We start from the raw sequence: 15,598 nt of genomic DNA on the forward strand, positions 1-15,598 counted from the left end.
CTGATGGCTTTCCATGCAAATCATTATAATGGTTGCATACTGAAGAACAAGAGGAATGGCTACATGAGCATGTGGAAAGGAGAATGTCCAAATGGCATCTTTCTATTAAGATGTAATCAACCTTGAGAAATTGAGAATCTCATACCTATCCAGATGTAGGCAGAAAGAGGTTTTAAATGAGAGTAATTAACTGGCACAGAGGATCATATACTCAGCTGGCCCAAAGCGGTGAAGCTTTATTCACTTCAGTGCCAGCAGGGTACATGCAAGGAAATTTTTTACTTAAGTTAAGGAATTATGATTCCCAGGCACAAGAACGCTTTACAAACCTATCTCACGTTTCTGTAGGTTTGATGATTCAGTACTTTCAGCAAGGTTAGGAAAAAGGACTTAAGCTCCCTCTGGTACACTTCTGAGGCATTCCTACAAACTCTGTCCAGATTAAGTGAAAAAAAAGCTTTGAGGGCAATCAGGACCCAGTGTCACAAACTGCAGATTTCCAAGCAGCAGTCATAAATATATGCAATAATTCTTGCAATATCTCCCTTTCTAAAGTGAGATGTAATAAAGCCTTTTGTTCCTTATGTATCAACATTTGAAACACGCTGTCTAATTATCTGGTATCAGTGAATCTTTAGGCCATAGCATACAGTAAAAGCAGGACAACTAGAAAAGCCTGTAATAGCTACAAATAACATCTATGCTTTAGCAAGTATTAAACATGAGATTATGGTTAATCTCAAGCAGGACAGTTACATAAATGCAGCTCATTTTAAAATTCTGTCTCTTCCCAAGGCAGGAAAAAGGAGTTCTAACCCACAAGGTACACGTGAAAAAACAAAGAGTTTAAATATTTATGAAAACCCAATATCATATATGCACACCACAAGGTGTATAAGACATGACAGTTTTTTTTAAAAAATGGTTCATGTTAAATAAGCTTGCTGCATTTTTTAAGGCCTAAGGAAGTACATCCCATAATGAAATGGGTCTTGAAAGCTGTCTCCTTGAGATAACATTCTTCAGTGCAGCTTCCAATTACATTCAGTACTTCTTGTTAGAACTCTTCCTACCCTTCCTGAGTAATTGCGCTTTGATTATTGATTATTTCTTAGAGTGTTTCTAACGTTAATTCAGAGGGGATATAAAATTTCAACATATCAAGGATTATTAGATTTTCATATGAAAAATGGAGAATTGACTTGATAGATTTTAATTGTGCCCTGCAGCTTTGAGTAGGGGCTGAAAAGGAGAGATAGGTGTATTTAGTGGAGGGAAGCAAATACTACACAGTCAGGTTATAACCTCACACCTGATTCTTGGAACTGAAGTACTTCTATAGCTTAATTTTATAGTAACAGTGCAAAAAATACAAGTTCCCTTATAGCAATGTGTGTTCCAGAGGCGGGTTCCTTGCTCTCAGTACTGTTGAAAACCCTCTACAAATGATAGACTTGGTATTTCCTCAAGGGTGTTACTCTACTGATTTTAATGGACTTTTCCTAAAGCTACCCGACTAGAAGTGCAAGGAGAAAGGTGAACTTTCTTCATTTTTCACTGTGGCATCCAGTTTCTGCCAAGCTAATAATCTGCTTTTGCACAATCTAAATGTCTTGGGCTTTTGCTGTTTGTTTGTATGTTTTAAGATCCGGAAGAACAGGAATGAGACAAAAAAGAAATTAAAAGCAACTAATAATAAAAACAAAAATCTGCCTGTGTTACGTTCTTGGTTTTCCCCACACTTAACATGAAGCCCTCTGGGGAAGGTGAAACAAGCAGCTGTCCTGTGCAATACAATGAGAATCTCCTCCTACAAAGCCACTGGAAACATGGAGAGACTGAGAATCTGTTGGAAATACCCTGTACTGTGAATTTGAAGTGATAAAATTAAGGGGCCATTTGACAGCAGTTACAGACCTTTTCAATAACTCACCCTGCTATAGTTGCAAATTTTTACATAAAAATGCTATGGACTATGAACAATCAAAGCAGAAAACAAGCACCGTTGTGTCGCTAATTCATGTAATTCTCTCTGTGAAAACTCTCTGGAGGTTGCATCCCCAGGGAAGCTTGGCTGTATAGTAAGGGTATGATGCAATAAACAGTATGACAAGAATACAAACCCCATGATCCAAATTTGAAGACCCTGTTGCAATAGTTGGCTGTTTTAACATAAACATACATAAACCTCTTTACTCTCCAGATATCTGTTTTGCTCAGAAGTTGCTTTATGTGCCACGCAACCACTTTCGCATAGATACAAACCTCATAAAGTAGTCAGGTTTCATGCAGCAGAACCTTACGTTTAATAAAATGCAGTTTTTCATACATACCTACAGATGCTGGCATTTCTCCCCACTGTAAAACAGTTTCCTTTGTGAAATGCCCATATATATCAATGTAGATGCCTTCATCTTCATAGGCGAGTAACAGTTCCATTCCGCTGGTGTTTGGGAGGATGATAATGGCATGTGGGCGAATAGTTCCTTGGATCTAGAATCATATTTTGCTAAGATTTATATGAGAAAATGGACTGCAATTTTAGTGACTACATCAATCTAACTAGCTTGACAGAGCAATAAAAAGAACTAGCTCATGGAAAGTCAAAGAAACGCCTGTTTTCAGAAAAGCTGTGCAGTTTGCAAGCTAGCCCCTGAAATGGGTTTTCTCCTCTCCTCCCCCCTTTAGATATTACAGTAGGTTTGCAAACAAGGCAATGTTCAGTATTTCACTTTATGTTTACTAGGATTAACGGGTTTCAAGAAGCCATGGAGCCACTGAGACACAATAATACTGACTTATTTATGAAACACCTGCATTATGTAAATAGAAGACAGGTGAAATAAATTTGAATTCACAGTTATTTCAGAAGATGGAGGAAGAACAAAAGCTTCCACATTCCAGGAAACCAGTGCTTTCACTTTCCATGATATTTCTCTCTCCCCTTTCAAGCCAAAAAAAAATGTAAATTTAACAGTATTTACAGCAAGCTGAACATTGTACCTGGACCTTTCAAACACAAGCCACTCTATGTCCTTCCCTTCCCACATTCTTCCCTACAAATAGTTCCCCTTTTCAGTGTTGCTCAGCATATGTTTTCTGCATGCCACAAGAAACAGTGCATTTCACTCACACAAATTAGCTTAACAGCTGCTCGATGCACTAGAATCTCTCCCAGAAGCCAACACATGTCCCAAGTGAAAAAAAAAAGTCAAAGTATACAACTATGGAGGTGGGGTTTTATGAAAGCACTTTTGAACGAAAACGAGGAAAACCTTAAAATCATTAAGAAAGCATTTCTTTTTGTTTTGTTTTTAAAAAGCACTACTCAAAACAGGACAATTAAACAGTCAGTTAAACCACTACAATGAATCTTTCTAGGAAGCACATGACTGGAGTTTCTGCATCATTTTCACAAGCCAGCAACACACAGATCTCTTTTCTTCAAGCACATACATTACACATGCCGGAAGGGCAGAATGAACAGTAAAGAAGCACCGAAGCTGTACTTGCCCAACTGAATACACCCAGGCCAACCACTTGACTCCGTGCCTCCGCAACAACTATCCGTAACACTAGAACGGGTATCCAGAGCCGCAGAGCAATTTTAATGCGTTGCCTTGGTACTCGCATGAGCGATCGAAGCAGGTAAGAGATGGAGAAAGAGGTGGGGAACCAGGAAAAGAGGCTACCAGAAAGCAAGAGTATCTAAAGTCAGCCTGTTGAAGTCTGCTCTGTTGTCACTACAAAGCTCCTTGAGAAAATCATCCAGTCTATCAGATGCTCTTTGAAATAATAAAATACCGAAAAAGACAGAACTACTGTAGCAGCAGATTTATTTCAGGTCTAAAACTCTAAAGGGAAAATATATTTTTAGTACATGCTAACTTTTGGTTGAAGAGCACACGCAAATGGAGCCAGTCTTAAAGGTGCCCCACATCTTCAGGACAATCACCTGGGAAATCTCTCTCATCATGTGCATAATTATATCCGCAGCCTGTTGGAGAACTGCAGCCGCTCAGAAGGCTCCCCTTTTCCTCTGCCTTTCACATCTTGGGCAATTATGCTGATGATCTTTGTGACAAGTCATTATTCACCTTGCTTAGCAACCAACTTCCAAGGATGGCACGCAGGCATCACGCTTACATTTATCAACTGATGTGAATTTTCCATAGCTGCACAGTTAACAAAGCTACTAATTGTTGGATTAAATAAGCCATCTAACAACACAAAACTTAAGGCCCTTAAACAAACAAAAAACCAGCTCAGGTTTGTAGCAGGTGATTCAGCAGCCTGTTCTGAACACCTAGAGCAGTTAGTTTGCAATTAAGAGAAGTTTATAAACCATCATCCTTAAACACTGTGGCCATCAGAAAACACAGGTGTGACAATTTGAAGGCTGTCACTCGTCAGGGTAGCAGGGTGATCAAGTGGCTTGCCACAGGGCATGGGTTTTCGTTTGGTTTGAAAACACTGGGCTGAGAGAGGGAGGAAAAAATAAATAAAAAAATTAAAGGGTCTTGGACCAGGCTGCAACATGCAGATGTGGGATGAGATCCCTCCAAACCTCGAGCGTTACTGGAAGTCCCATCCCTTGGCATACACGGAAGCAGTGGCACCCATCAGCTAACACTTTGCCTGTGTTGAGCTCCGCTGACTTCAGGGAGGGTTTTTCCAAGTGAGCACAGAAGTTCCCCTGCTGGGAGCCCCCCATCAGACCAGAGCCATGGGAATCCACTAGCTTTTTGGACTTAATCCCCTAAATTTCTGTGGCTTTTGGGACCCACAACTTTGAAATGAACCATCTAGAACAGCTAAGAAATAACAACAGGAAAAAAAAAAGAAAAAAAAAAGAGCACAGATTTCATACTGGACAGCCCCATACCAGTCTTTTACTTTTGCAGAGTAATTACTTTGCTTTTAACTCAATTTAGGCTGTTTTTAGCAGTCAATATCATCTCTTGGCAAACAGGTACACCATGCAACATGTACCTGAAATCAACATCTTCATGCCAACTTCTGCTTGAAAACCTAAGCAGAAAATCCTGAATTCTTTTTAATGTAAAAGACTGATTTCATGGGCAACTGAGCAGTAAGAAAATCAGCAAATTTATTTGGCCTGGAAGCTGGGTTTCTGCAGAGTCATGACTAAAAGGCAAATCACATTTGTAGATCACGAGCCCATGTAAATCATGTAAAATGAATGCAAGTTTGCTCCACTGTGAAGAAATTAGGATTATTCATGTGTTCACCTGTATACCCATGTGAATGCATGTTTGGACTCAGTTTATACGTGGCTCCTCTAGCTACAGGTACTCTTTGATGCAAAGATAACATGCCTGAAAGCAGATCAAGATTTAAACATATGTTGCACATCTTTTTAAACCAGGCCAAATTTCAGCTCAATTCAGTGATCAAGACAGAAAAACACACTGGCAGATTATGAAAGTCACCAAATTCAATATTGTGTTTTTGTATGCTTTAAAAAAGTCTTAAATTTCCAGGATAAATCAATTAAAAATAGTACTGTCCATGCAATAGGCTTTCTGACGTTAAACCATTAAAACTGATACTCTAAATCTGGGAAAAAAAAAAAAAAGCCTTTTAACAGAACTTCACTATTACAAAAGCATGCAAAAAGTCATTTTCTATTAGCTGGTGTATAGTAATTATCCTCTTACCCTCTGTTTTGAAATACAGCACACCACTTAACCTGATTATCACCAATATACAACCCAAATAACAAAGGTGTTTATGTAACTTTTTGGAGTGTCTTACATGTGTTGGAAGGTAGAGGTCATACACAGATCCAGAGTCCACATCAATAGCGTGAAAGCCAACTAGAGAGCCATAGATCACTTTTAATCTTTGTCCATTTTCAACAGTCAGGTCAACTGACAGCGGTTTGTGATGAAGTGAGGTAAAGGACTGCAAGAAGAAAAATACACTATAGAATACAATAATGCTCTTGGTTTACAGATCAACATATATAATTTTCCTTAATAATTTTCAGAACTGAAAAGTTACCCATTTTTGCTCTACCAGCACGTTGCATTTAAGGAGCTAAGTATCCATCAATCTTTGGGCCACAAAGAGAGTTGTTGGATAGTTCACCTGTGTTTTGAAAAAATCCATATTCTATAAATGGACTAGGCAAAAATTAGGCTAAGTACCATTCATGTTAAATTTCCTCTTTCTCCGAGGGAAATCAGCATCAGCTTCATGAATTTAAACGTACATCCTGGCACAGCACTGAAACAAGTTGTTCACATCTAACAGAATCATGACTGTGACAGTTTCATGCCTGCCACCTCCAATGTATGTCAAATGAGGTACATTTTCTTTAAAAGAATATTCATTTTTTATCTTTAACTAGAAATAAATGTTATAAAAAACAACAAAAATCAAAAGCAAGGAGTAGATGAGAGACAGTGGTATGTCTGAAGCAAAGTGAAGTTTAACTTACCTTAAAAGCCATGAATTTGTGGTAAGGCTTCGGAGCCCAAGCATAAACCTCCACTGAGTTTTTCAAAGCAATTACAAGGAATTTGATTCTCTCATATTTTACTGTAATACAAGAAGAACAATTCCTTAGGTATCAGACAGACGCTTAAATCAAAGACCATCTCATTACATGAAATAATTTCAATGCATTATTTGTAGAGGAAGACGCTATCCACCAAGGAGACTAATGCATTCTGGACATCAGTGTTTAACATCACCAGTGTCAAAACCCTGACTGCAAACATGTAGTCCCTTTATTCTCAGATAGCAACATTTATATATTGATTCTCATACATCTATTTCTCTTACTAGTCAGAAAAAAAGGTCTTGACCCTACAGCTAAGTCAGTCCACTTTATTTTTCAAGTATGAGCCCACACCGATGTTGCCGGGTGTGACTATGCTGCTTTTGCTCCACATGCTGAATTTTCATTTCACTGTTCATGTGTGGGGTTAAATCTCCATGTGCTAGTGTGGGCGAAGGACTCCCATGATTCTGAGATGAGTAAGCATTCAGGAGAGATGAGCCATTTCTCCAAGTTGATTAAGCTCATGTTGGGCCCATTGAGAATAAACAAAGAAACATGCATTGAAAATTGAGGCTTCTTTCACGCTGCCAGAGGCAAGCATTTGGTTTGGAAACAGAACACTAGGGCATCACATCTCAGTGCATTCTCCCTTCATTTTATATTCAGTGTCTGCTTGGAAGGCATTTTTAGAAAATGCAGGTGCTATGCTAACTGAGCTAAGGTTTGTTGCTGCTTGCAACAGGAGCAATTCACACTGACCCAAACATAGAGCAGAAGCATTAAGAGTAGATAAGGGTGGATACCGATCAGGGAAATCTTACAAAGGCTGAGATAGGGAAAGACAAAAACAAACAAACCCTACCAAAACACAAAACAACACATTCTTTTCTTTTGCTAGCTGGAAAAATGACTATAAGAACAAAGGTCAAGATACAAGAAGATTCACCAACAGGTAAACAACAGCAGCTGCTTTGTCAAAGAAGTAAACTTGGTTTGTCATATGTGAACACAGAAGAGCACCAAATGTTTGCCTAATTTTAGAATAACTTAAAAAAAAAAAAGACATACCAAAACCAAAAATGAGCAACTGAAGTGGAATATGTGGTGCTTAGCTATAATCACAAAGAAAATGACACACATTTGTTGCACATTTCTTTTTGGATTTAACCCGTAACATTTAAAGCAACGAGATCTAAATGCAAAGAAATGTCAAGCAAAGCATTTATGAGAGCCAGCCACATCATCGTCTCCTGCACTTGTCTGTATCATTTCTCTATTTGACTTACGGAAAAGAAAAAAAAAAAAACCAACACCGCCACTTTCATATACCATCTTTCAATAAAGCAAAACTTACTCTATACATTACACCCCCTCAGACAGTTAAATGACAGGAGCTATCACAATACTGGTGTTCACCTTCACAAACGAAATACCTGAAAGCCAAAGAAATGCAAGATGGTATTTAAACTGCTACGGTACATACCGTTGCCAGTGTGTAAATTTAAACAGAGGTATATTTAGGTCTTTTATGATCAAGACACAGCAATGAGCTCTAGGACATCAATCTCATCTACCTACAGACATCCTACAAACATGATTTCCTAGTACTGTACCAGTCCAGTTCAGCAGCAGTTACTCAGGGCCAGGAGGGAAGCTGGTAGCCTGGGGGTGGAAAACATCACTCTAATTGAAGTCTTATGTAACTACAGAATTTCTAAACCCCTGACTGAGCAACAGAACAGGGCTGGCACTCCCTTCTTCCAACCTTCACGGGACATAGCCATAACACCATGTGCAAGAGGAGGTGCAATCTGGAATGACAAGGGGCAAAGCATCCACCGTGTAAAGCAAGCAGGTTTGAAAGCAGTCAGAGATATTATGCCCAATACAATTTTGAAACACAGCTGAAGAAAAAGGCTGGTGTCATGAGATGACAAAGGATGATTAAGCATCTCTCTAAGGAAAAAACAAGGCCTTACCAACTTTGTAGTGTACGCAGCCTTCCAGGTCACCCACTGACACCCAGCCTTGCCGCTTCTCCACCTCTGGATCATTGCGCAAAATCTTATTTCTCAGCCATGATAAGTAGTAGACCCTCAACTTATTCTTCTTCCCTGGGATTTGCAAAGGGGAAGAGAAAAAAAACAGACATAACTAACTTATTGAAGCATAAAATCTCCCCCATGTAAAAAAAGCTGGAGTTCTGTGACCTTGAGTACAGCAGATCTTTGTGCTTGTCAAGGTGACAGACAAATCCAGCAGCACAAAAGAAAAGCCTGGGGTGATTATGACCCCCAGTGGGTAACTGGAATATGAATAACCCTATGACATTTGGCATATGTGCTCTTGTGAATTAAGCTTCATGTCAGGTTTTAATTTCTGACTACAATTCTTTCCTCGTGTCAAAGAAGAGGCCTCTATAGATGCATGTATCAGAGATAATCACATTGCCTGGTATTTGCTCTCTGATGTGAAGGAAGGAATACAGATATAACCTACCATGGGTATTTTGAATAAGTGACTTTTTTAGTTCTAATTAACTGACAATCTTCATTACGGGTAACTATTTTCTTTTGGATGCCTTTCAGGGTGAGAATTACTTTGTCATCTTTTAACTCAGTCAGTCTTTCTATTGCTTTGGTTTGTAAATAAGCAAGATCAAGAGCAGGTCAGTCTAAGGAGGACCATGTCAAAAGCAGCTGAAACTGGCAATGTGGGACAAACAGCTCTTACCATCACCTACTACAGCGAGTCTGGAGTGTAGAGAAGTGGCAGCCATTCCTTGTTGGACCTCCATTTCTTATGTACTACCTTGAGGCCACTCTCATCTGTGGATAATAATGGCCTCAGGACCTCGAAGGGCAGAGTCCAAGCTCTTTGTCAGAAAAGGCTGAAGGTACCACTCCATTTAGCGTTACCAATGCTTTCACAGCACATATCACTCTTAAGTGACTGTTCATACATCTCATTGACCACAGAACGACGTTATTTAATGATATTCAAACAGAATTGCACTTAGATAGATGTTCACCCATTGCAGAAACATGTAAACAGACTGACAAACTATAACTTGCTGGGAAACACTCCATTTTAAGAATATGAAACACTTCATAACCTCTCACAAACCATTTTATACATTAAACAGGTAATGAAATATCCCAGAGCCCCATCTAAATCTGAAATGAGAATCTAAGTGTTAAAAATTCAAGAGAGTTTTCCTATTAACAAGAATAACTATCCTGTGATTTTCTGTAAGAGGAAATTTCTCAACCTAGTTTATAACCTAGTTCTTCTCTAATTACTTCCAACCCCAATGCAGGTCAGATACTTTTAGACACTGAACTAACCTGATATAGTAATTAGCACATTGAGTCCTTCCAGAACATCCATTTGCTGGAATCGTCTCCTTGTAATCAGTGAATAAACTCTTCCCTGCCCACTTCTGTCCAGTAGCCATAATCCATTCTCCGTTCCCACCAGTAAATTTACTCCTGTTGATACAGAGAAAAAAAATACTGCATACATCACCCAATGATTCAGAAGCCAAGTGTTAATTGTTTTTTAGAATCAATTTTTATTTAGTCTTCTTAATGGTACCTGATAATTTCTCCGTTGCTCTGTGGATGACCTCCCAGAAAAATAAAAGGAAAAAAACAATCCCAACGTTACAATTTTTACCCAGCAGAACACTTATATGCCCATGTAACCTGAAGCATGAGTAGTTCCACTGAAGTCAATATTGATTTAAAAAAAATAAATTAAAAGAAAACTCTGCGAACTTGAACTTCTCAGGTGACTTGTGTGCTTGTAAGCGCTGTAAAAGCCTCAGTTTAGCACCACTCCTCTGTCAACACAGGATATCCAACTGAAGGATATAAGGGTCTCTTTCAATTTTTAAAGAATATAATTCCTCTTTTCCCCAAATGCAACACTCAAAATGCAGGAGGAAGACCAAAGTCACCTGAAGAAAAGCTACTGATATAAGGAAGCAGAGTATTTGTTTGAAAACTGGTTTTTGGAAGAGTGCTTTCAAATGCTGAATTAAAGGAATGAATCCATCTGAAATCCAATTGTTCCCCAGGAAGTGAAAGCTTCAATGAGTTGCTGACACCAGAGGATGCACCCTGTACAAAAATAGTGTTTGGCTGGCATGATGGCTACCTTTCCTAGTCAGCAGGTTCTAAAGAAATGACATAAAATTTCCTGCTGTAATGAGCAAACTTCTCTACTGGCTATGCTCTGATGAGCACCTGGTGCTCTTCAACCTCAATGCAAAGTTAATTTACAGACTTTGCTCCATAGCTCTGTTCCTAATTTAAAATCTTGGACTCCTGCAAACATACATTAGACAAAACCTGCAAAGCTATAAAAACTAGAAATCTACATTTCTGTTGGATAATGTTTCACCTACTTCATTCATTTTCCATTCCAGACTCAGAAAGTGACAAAAAGTAAACATCTGAGCGAGTCCCATAGAATGCATCTGTTCTTCACAGGTAGACAGATGGTTACAAGAACTCAAGAGCTTAGCTACAGTGAGACTGGGACTACGTCAACAGTGGTTGAAAACTGGTCTGACTACACTGATCCTGTGTGGTTTTTTTTTTAATGCCATGTGAAGCTGACCCTACAAAAATGGTGATCCAGCAAGGTTCTAAGTCCTGACAGTGGAAATTATGGAAGTCAGCCTCTTGGAAAGATGGATGCCTGACCTGCTTCAGTCTGTGGTGGCTAAAATTCTGAGAGGAAGGTTCTTGGAACCTCTGGTTTGGATAATTTCCATTGGGTCAGGGTTATGCATGATTAGCTATACTGATATGCAGCTAAGACAGACTGAGTATCATGAACATTTTTGCTTCACATTACCAAAACATTTGTAACTTTTGGCTCTTCCAGCAAGTGCAGTTTCAATTTTATGCTTGATCAAAATGTTTTCTCATTCTGATGCACAAAATCCCTTGCAACTGTAACTCATCTGTTTGCCATCTTCCATCAGGAAGGCAATATTATGCGAGTGACACGTAGGTATGTTCTCAGGATTTTCTGACAGGAGAGGTGTGATACAACTGCGAAATCTAACTGCCATATACTGCCAACCTCTCCTGTTGCTGCCTTCCCTCTACACACACGCCCAAGCACTTCTGAGCTTACCCCACAAAGCAGCACAAAGGACCTCCGAGTTGAATTTCTTCTTGTATTTACGAATTTCTGGACTGTCGCTCTGCGGGCGGATATTTGTTGGGTTAACGTTGACAACAGAGCCCTTCCTTGCATTTTCTCTCCTGACGGGCTCGGGTTTTGCACTAGATGCTGAAAAAGAAGATATATGGAATAAAAAATAAATAAAAAAATCAAGTGTTTGGCTACATCTCACATTTGACCTGTTTGTGGCAGAATGAAACAAACTCCAGAAAAGTGAGAAAACACTTTGAGAGCCTCACATAGCCGAAGAAAACCACACATCTGGAAAACTCCTCAAACATTCCTGAGCAAGCACTGTGGTGACACAGCAGCAGAGCTAGCCACATCTGGAAGAAGCACAGTGGCCATGCAATGAAATTCATAGCAACGTGGAGCTTAAGTTTCTGGAAGTGTTACTAACAGTTTCAGTTGCCAAGTGATAAGCTTCTCCCTTCCCTCCATTCCCACCCAGAATAATAAGAACAACAAAACAGGAATGAGATTTCATGAGGGGTAAAGCATACTCACAAGAACTACAGGGAGGTCCAACTGGACTGGTGGGAGGGGTGATTGGCAGAAGTCTGGGATCTATGAATGAAGTAAACGATGTTGTAGATGATGTACTGCTCTTTGAAGGTGTACTTTCAGTGGACAGGGTCTACAATGAAACACAAGAGCTGCTTCAGGACGATGACACTAGGGAGCAGACAGCACAGAGCCGTGTGGGTGTCTCTGAGGTTCAGGTGAAACAGCATGTTGCATTATTAGGTGTAATGAACATGCTTAGAGCAGTAGATAGATGGTACAAATTGAGTGACAAGAGGAAGCCTGAGCTGGGAGTTGTGTCAGGATTCTTGACCAGGCACTGCACTGCAATGAAGTAACTGGTCCCCAGAAGAATCTCCTTTTATGTTTCTCACTCCCTGCTGTTTCATCTGCAACAGATCCAGGCCTTGTGCACTGTCACCTGACGCTGGGATGGAAATCAATCCAAAGACAATCATTAAAGGCAGATGAGCATGCTGTGTAGCTGGTGTTACAGGTAAATGAGCAGAGGGTAAAAGCCCTTCTAGCTTGTGTGAAGTGGAAAGAGAAGGACAAAAACATGGAACAGCAAAGATGGGTAGGGAGCTTGAACTTTCTTATTAGTCCCCCAAAATATATCTTTTAGATAAAAGGAGGGATATGGTGAAAAATCTCTCCTTTATAAGAGACAGGATAGATGAATTCAAATGACACTCAATCTCAGGCTCTCATGGGCTGGAGGGAAGTGGTGGTACAATTCATTCAATCTATAAACTTCTCATACCTTATTCACAGATTTGTTTTGAGGTTCCTGACTAGTCAGTGGCACTTTTGGTGGGTTCACGGAGGAATCTGAAATTTGGCTCTGCTGAAGAAGATCTGGCAGGAGATAGTTTTGGTTGTTTATGCTCCAGAGGCCTTCTTGGGTGCTAGAAATTTGTTTCCCTAAAATCTGATCCTGCACATGAGAAAACATGGTTAAAGTCCACATATAATTCCAATGCACTATGCACCCCCTGTTAATTAGGACAATAAATAAGGAGGATATGAGTAGGGGTGCTCTATGTGATCTATTGGATAAAGACAAACACTACAGAAAGATTAAAAAATAGGAAATTACAAAAGCATGTGGCAAACACCTGAGATATCAGCCTTGGCTTCCACCCCCGAAGTGCTCCAGAAACACTGCTCATCTACTGTATCCCATGCCATAGGTAAGGAAGGAACTTCATCCTCAGAGAGGCTTGACAGAAAATCAAATGACTTGTCTTAACAGTACAGATTTGACCTCTACTGTGGTCAGAAGTAGGTACTTCTCAGCTCAGGACCGCATATAGTTTAAAGCCCCTTACCATTCATTTCATTGCTACTTCCCACTTACTGAATTAGGAAATCTTATTCTAGAGGGATCACATTCAGTAGGATCCAGGATCAGCATTTGCAGTACAATGAGGTCTGGTACTGTGGCCCTCCTTGTAGGATCCTACTAGCAATACTATGCAGGCTGTGAGGCACCATACAAACTCTCTCCCTTGACAGGCTAAAATACTGAGTCACTGGGACACTGAAGTTTCTGGGAAAACATGGCTAGAAGCTTTGAGAGGAAGAAAGAGGGGATTTGTAAAGCATGCAGTGTCCCAGATGGGGAGGGCAATGCAGAGGAACCTACCCCTGGCCATGAAAGGTCTGGTTACCCGAATACCATCAGCACTGGAACACAAAGTGTCAGGAGCCAAGTACTAACCAACAATATTCCTCCTGAATTATACCAAAGCAAAAAGCACCATCAAACTCAAACAGCTTCTGGCTGGTTGAATTCAAGGCACGTCTATACATTGCACTAACTGATAAACAGCCTACTGAAATCAGCTCAGCTTTTTTGAATGCTGGTCAATATATCCAAAATATAGCAGATAACTCTGAATGAAAGGCATTTGCCTTTTAAAAGCCAAGTAATTAACCAGGAATAAAATCGATGCTGTAGGCATTTTACGTTTTTAATTCTGATATTTTAAAAAGCAACAATAAAATGCACATCAGTATTTGAGTTCAGGGAAGCAAACCCGTATGGCACTTTTTTTGTTCAGTTTTAAGTCAGATTCAGCTGAACTGAGCCAAACTCCCATTTGAGTCATTTGAGCAGCTTGGTACACCCTAACCACTTCAAAATGGGACAGGAAATTGATGTTGAAAGAATTCTTGGAGTCTTATGGTGGCTGTGGGTGGTGACACAGAGGTGGGAGGAATGGACAGGATTCTCTGTGAGAAGAGAAAACACTGGAAGGCATCAAAGAGATTGGTGAGAAGAGGTGAGAATCACCTATCTGTCATCCTTCCCGGGTCATTTTCCTCAAATCCACTAGAAAACGTGACCTCTACTCTTCTCCTTTCTCTTTTACCTTCATTCTGAGTCTCAAAGACCCCACCTTTCTCCTTATCCTCAAGCAGCCTGTGTTCCGCACACAGATATCAAGGGAAGGAAGAAGCGCTGAGCTGTTCCTGCCATGAGAAGGAAATTGGCAGGCTCAAGCTGGAGTGCCAGGAAAGAGCTCTGGCACTGGGCAAAGGAGGCGGAGAGGGCCTGGAGCTGGTATTGTTTTTTCCCCTCACCCCCACGTAGGTGGAGATGGACGGATCCGAAAGTAAAATTATTAAATGCAGTACAACCTTTTCTGTCATGCTGTTGCTCTGAAATGGTAACCAGGAATATTCTTTCACTTCTGGTACAGAACAATAAGCTTTAAAATAATGCATTAGACTCAGTGCAGGCTGAGGAAGATGAACAGCATGAGCTGCTGAGATCATGGCTCAGTCTGGTGCCCCATGTATCAAAGCAGGATCTTTTCTCCTTAAGGATGCTGGGAGACAGGCAAAGTGGGACTCCTTTGCCAGCCTGGACAGATTTCTCTGGTCTGAAGCTTACGAAACACACCAGAGGCAAAGGAAACTCCTTTTTCTTCCTAGCTCTGTCACAGCTTACACAAGAAGCTCTGGGGAAAATGCCAGTTTCATGGCAATTTATTTTCCCTATCTGTGAAACAAGAATACACTCAGTAATACGTGAGAAATGCTCTGAGGTTGAGAGCAAGTCTTATTACTGTAATTTTTTTGTTTTCAACCACAGAGAACATTGTTCTGCTTTCTCTTGTTTTCATCTTTTCTGCGCTAATATTTATCACAGGGGAAAATCCACACAACTTGAAGTCTCTGCTAGAACTATAGATGGGAAAGAACCACAACATGACACATGAGGGAACGAGTGTTTTTGCTAAGCCCGTGGGGAGGGATGAAGTACTTTTCCCATCTTTCAGTAATATTTTAAAAAGAGGTACTTCTCTTTACATTGGAATAAAGAAGGTC

General features: G+C 40.1%; 1 protein-coding gene across 4 annotated transcripts in view; it reads right to left on the reverse strand.

Moving 5' to 3' along the window:
* The window catches only part of NRK (Nik related kinase), a 103,140-nt gene that overhangs the window by 11,403 nt on the left and 76,139 nt on the right, over positions 1-15,598 (reverse strand). For all 4 annotated transcript variants that reach the window (XM_040572215.1, XM_040572214.1, XM_040572213.1 and 1 more), the window contains 8 exons: positions 13,023-13,196; positions 12,242-12,371; positions 11,684-11,842; positions 9,880-10,023; positions 8,512-8,646; positions 6,467-6,567; positions 5,779-5,928; positions 2,334-2,493 (listed from right to left, as the gene is read on the reverse strand). In XM_040572215.1, the coding sequence (XP_040428149.1) occupies positions 2,334-2,493; positions 5,779-5,928; positions 6,467-6,567; positions 8,512-8,646; positions 9,880-10,023; positions 11,684-11,842; positions 12,242-12,371; positions 13,023-13,196 (1,153 nt within the window). The remainder of the gene's footprint in view (positions 1-2,333; positions 2,494-5,778; positions 5,929-6,466; positions 6,568-8,511; positions 8,647-9,879; positions 10,024-11,683; positions 11,843-12,241; positions 12,372-13,022; positions 13,197-15,598) is intronic.

Source organism: Cygnus olor, chromosome 13 (assembly GCF_009769625.2).
Source record: "Cygnus olor isolate bCygOlo1 chromosome 13, bCygOlo1.pri.v2, whole genome shotgun sequence".
Classification (NCBI taxonomy): Eukaryota; Metazoa; Chordata; class Aves; order Anseriformes; family Anatidae; genus Cygnus; species Cygnus olor.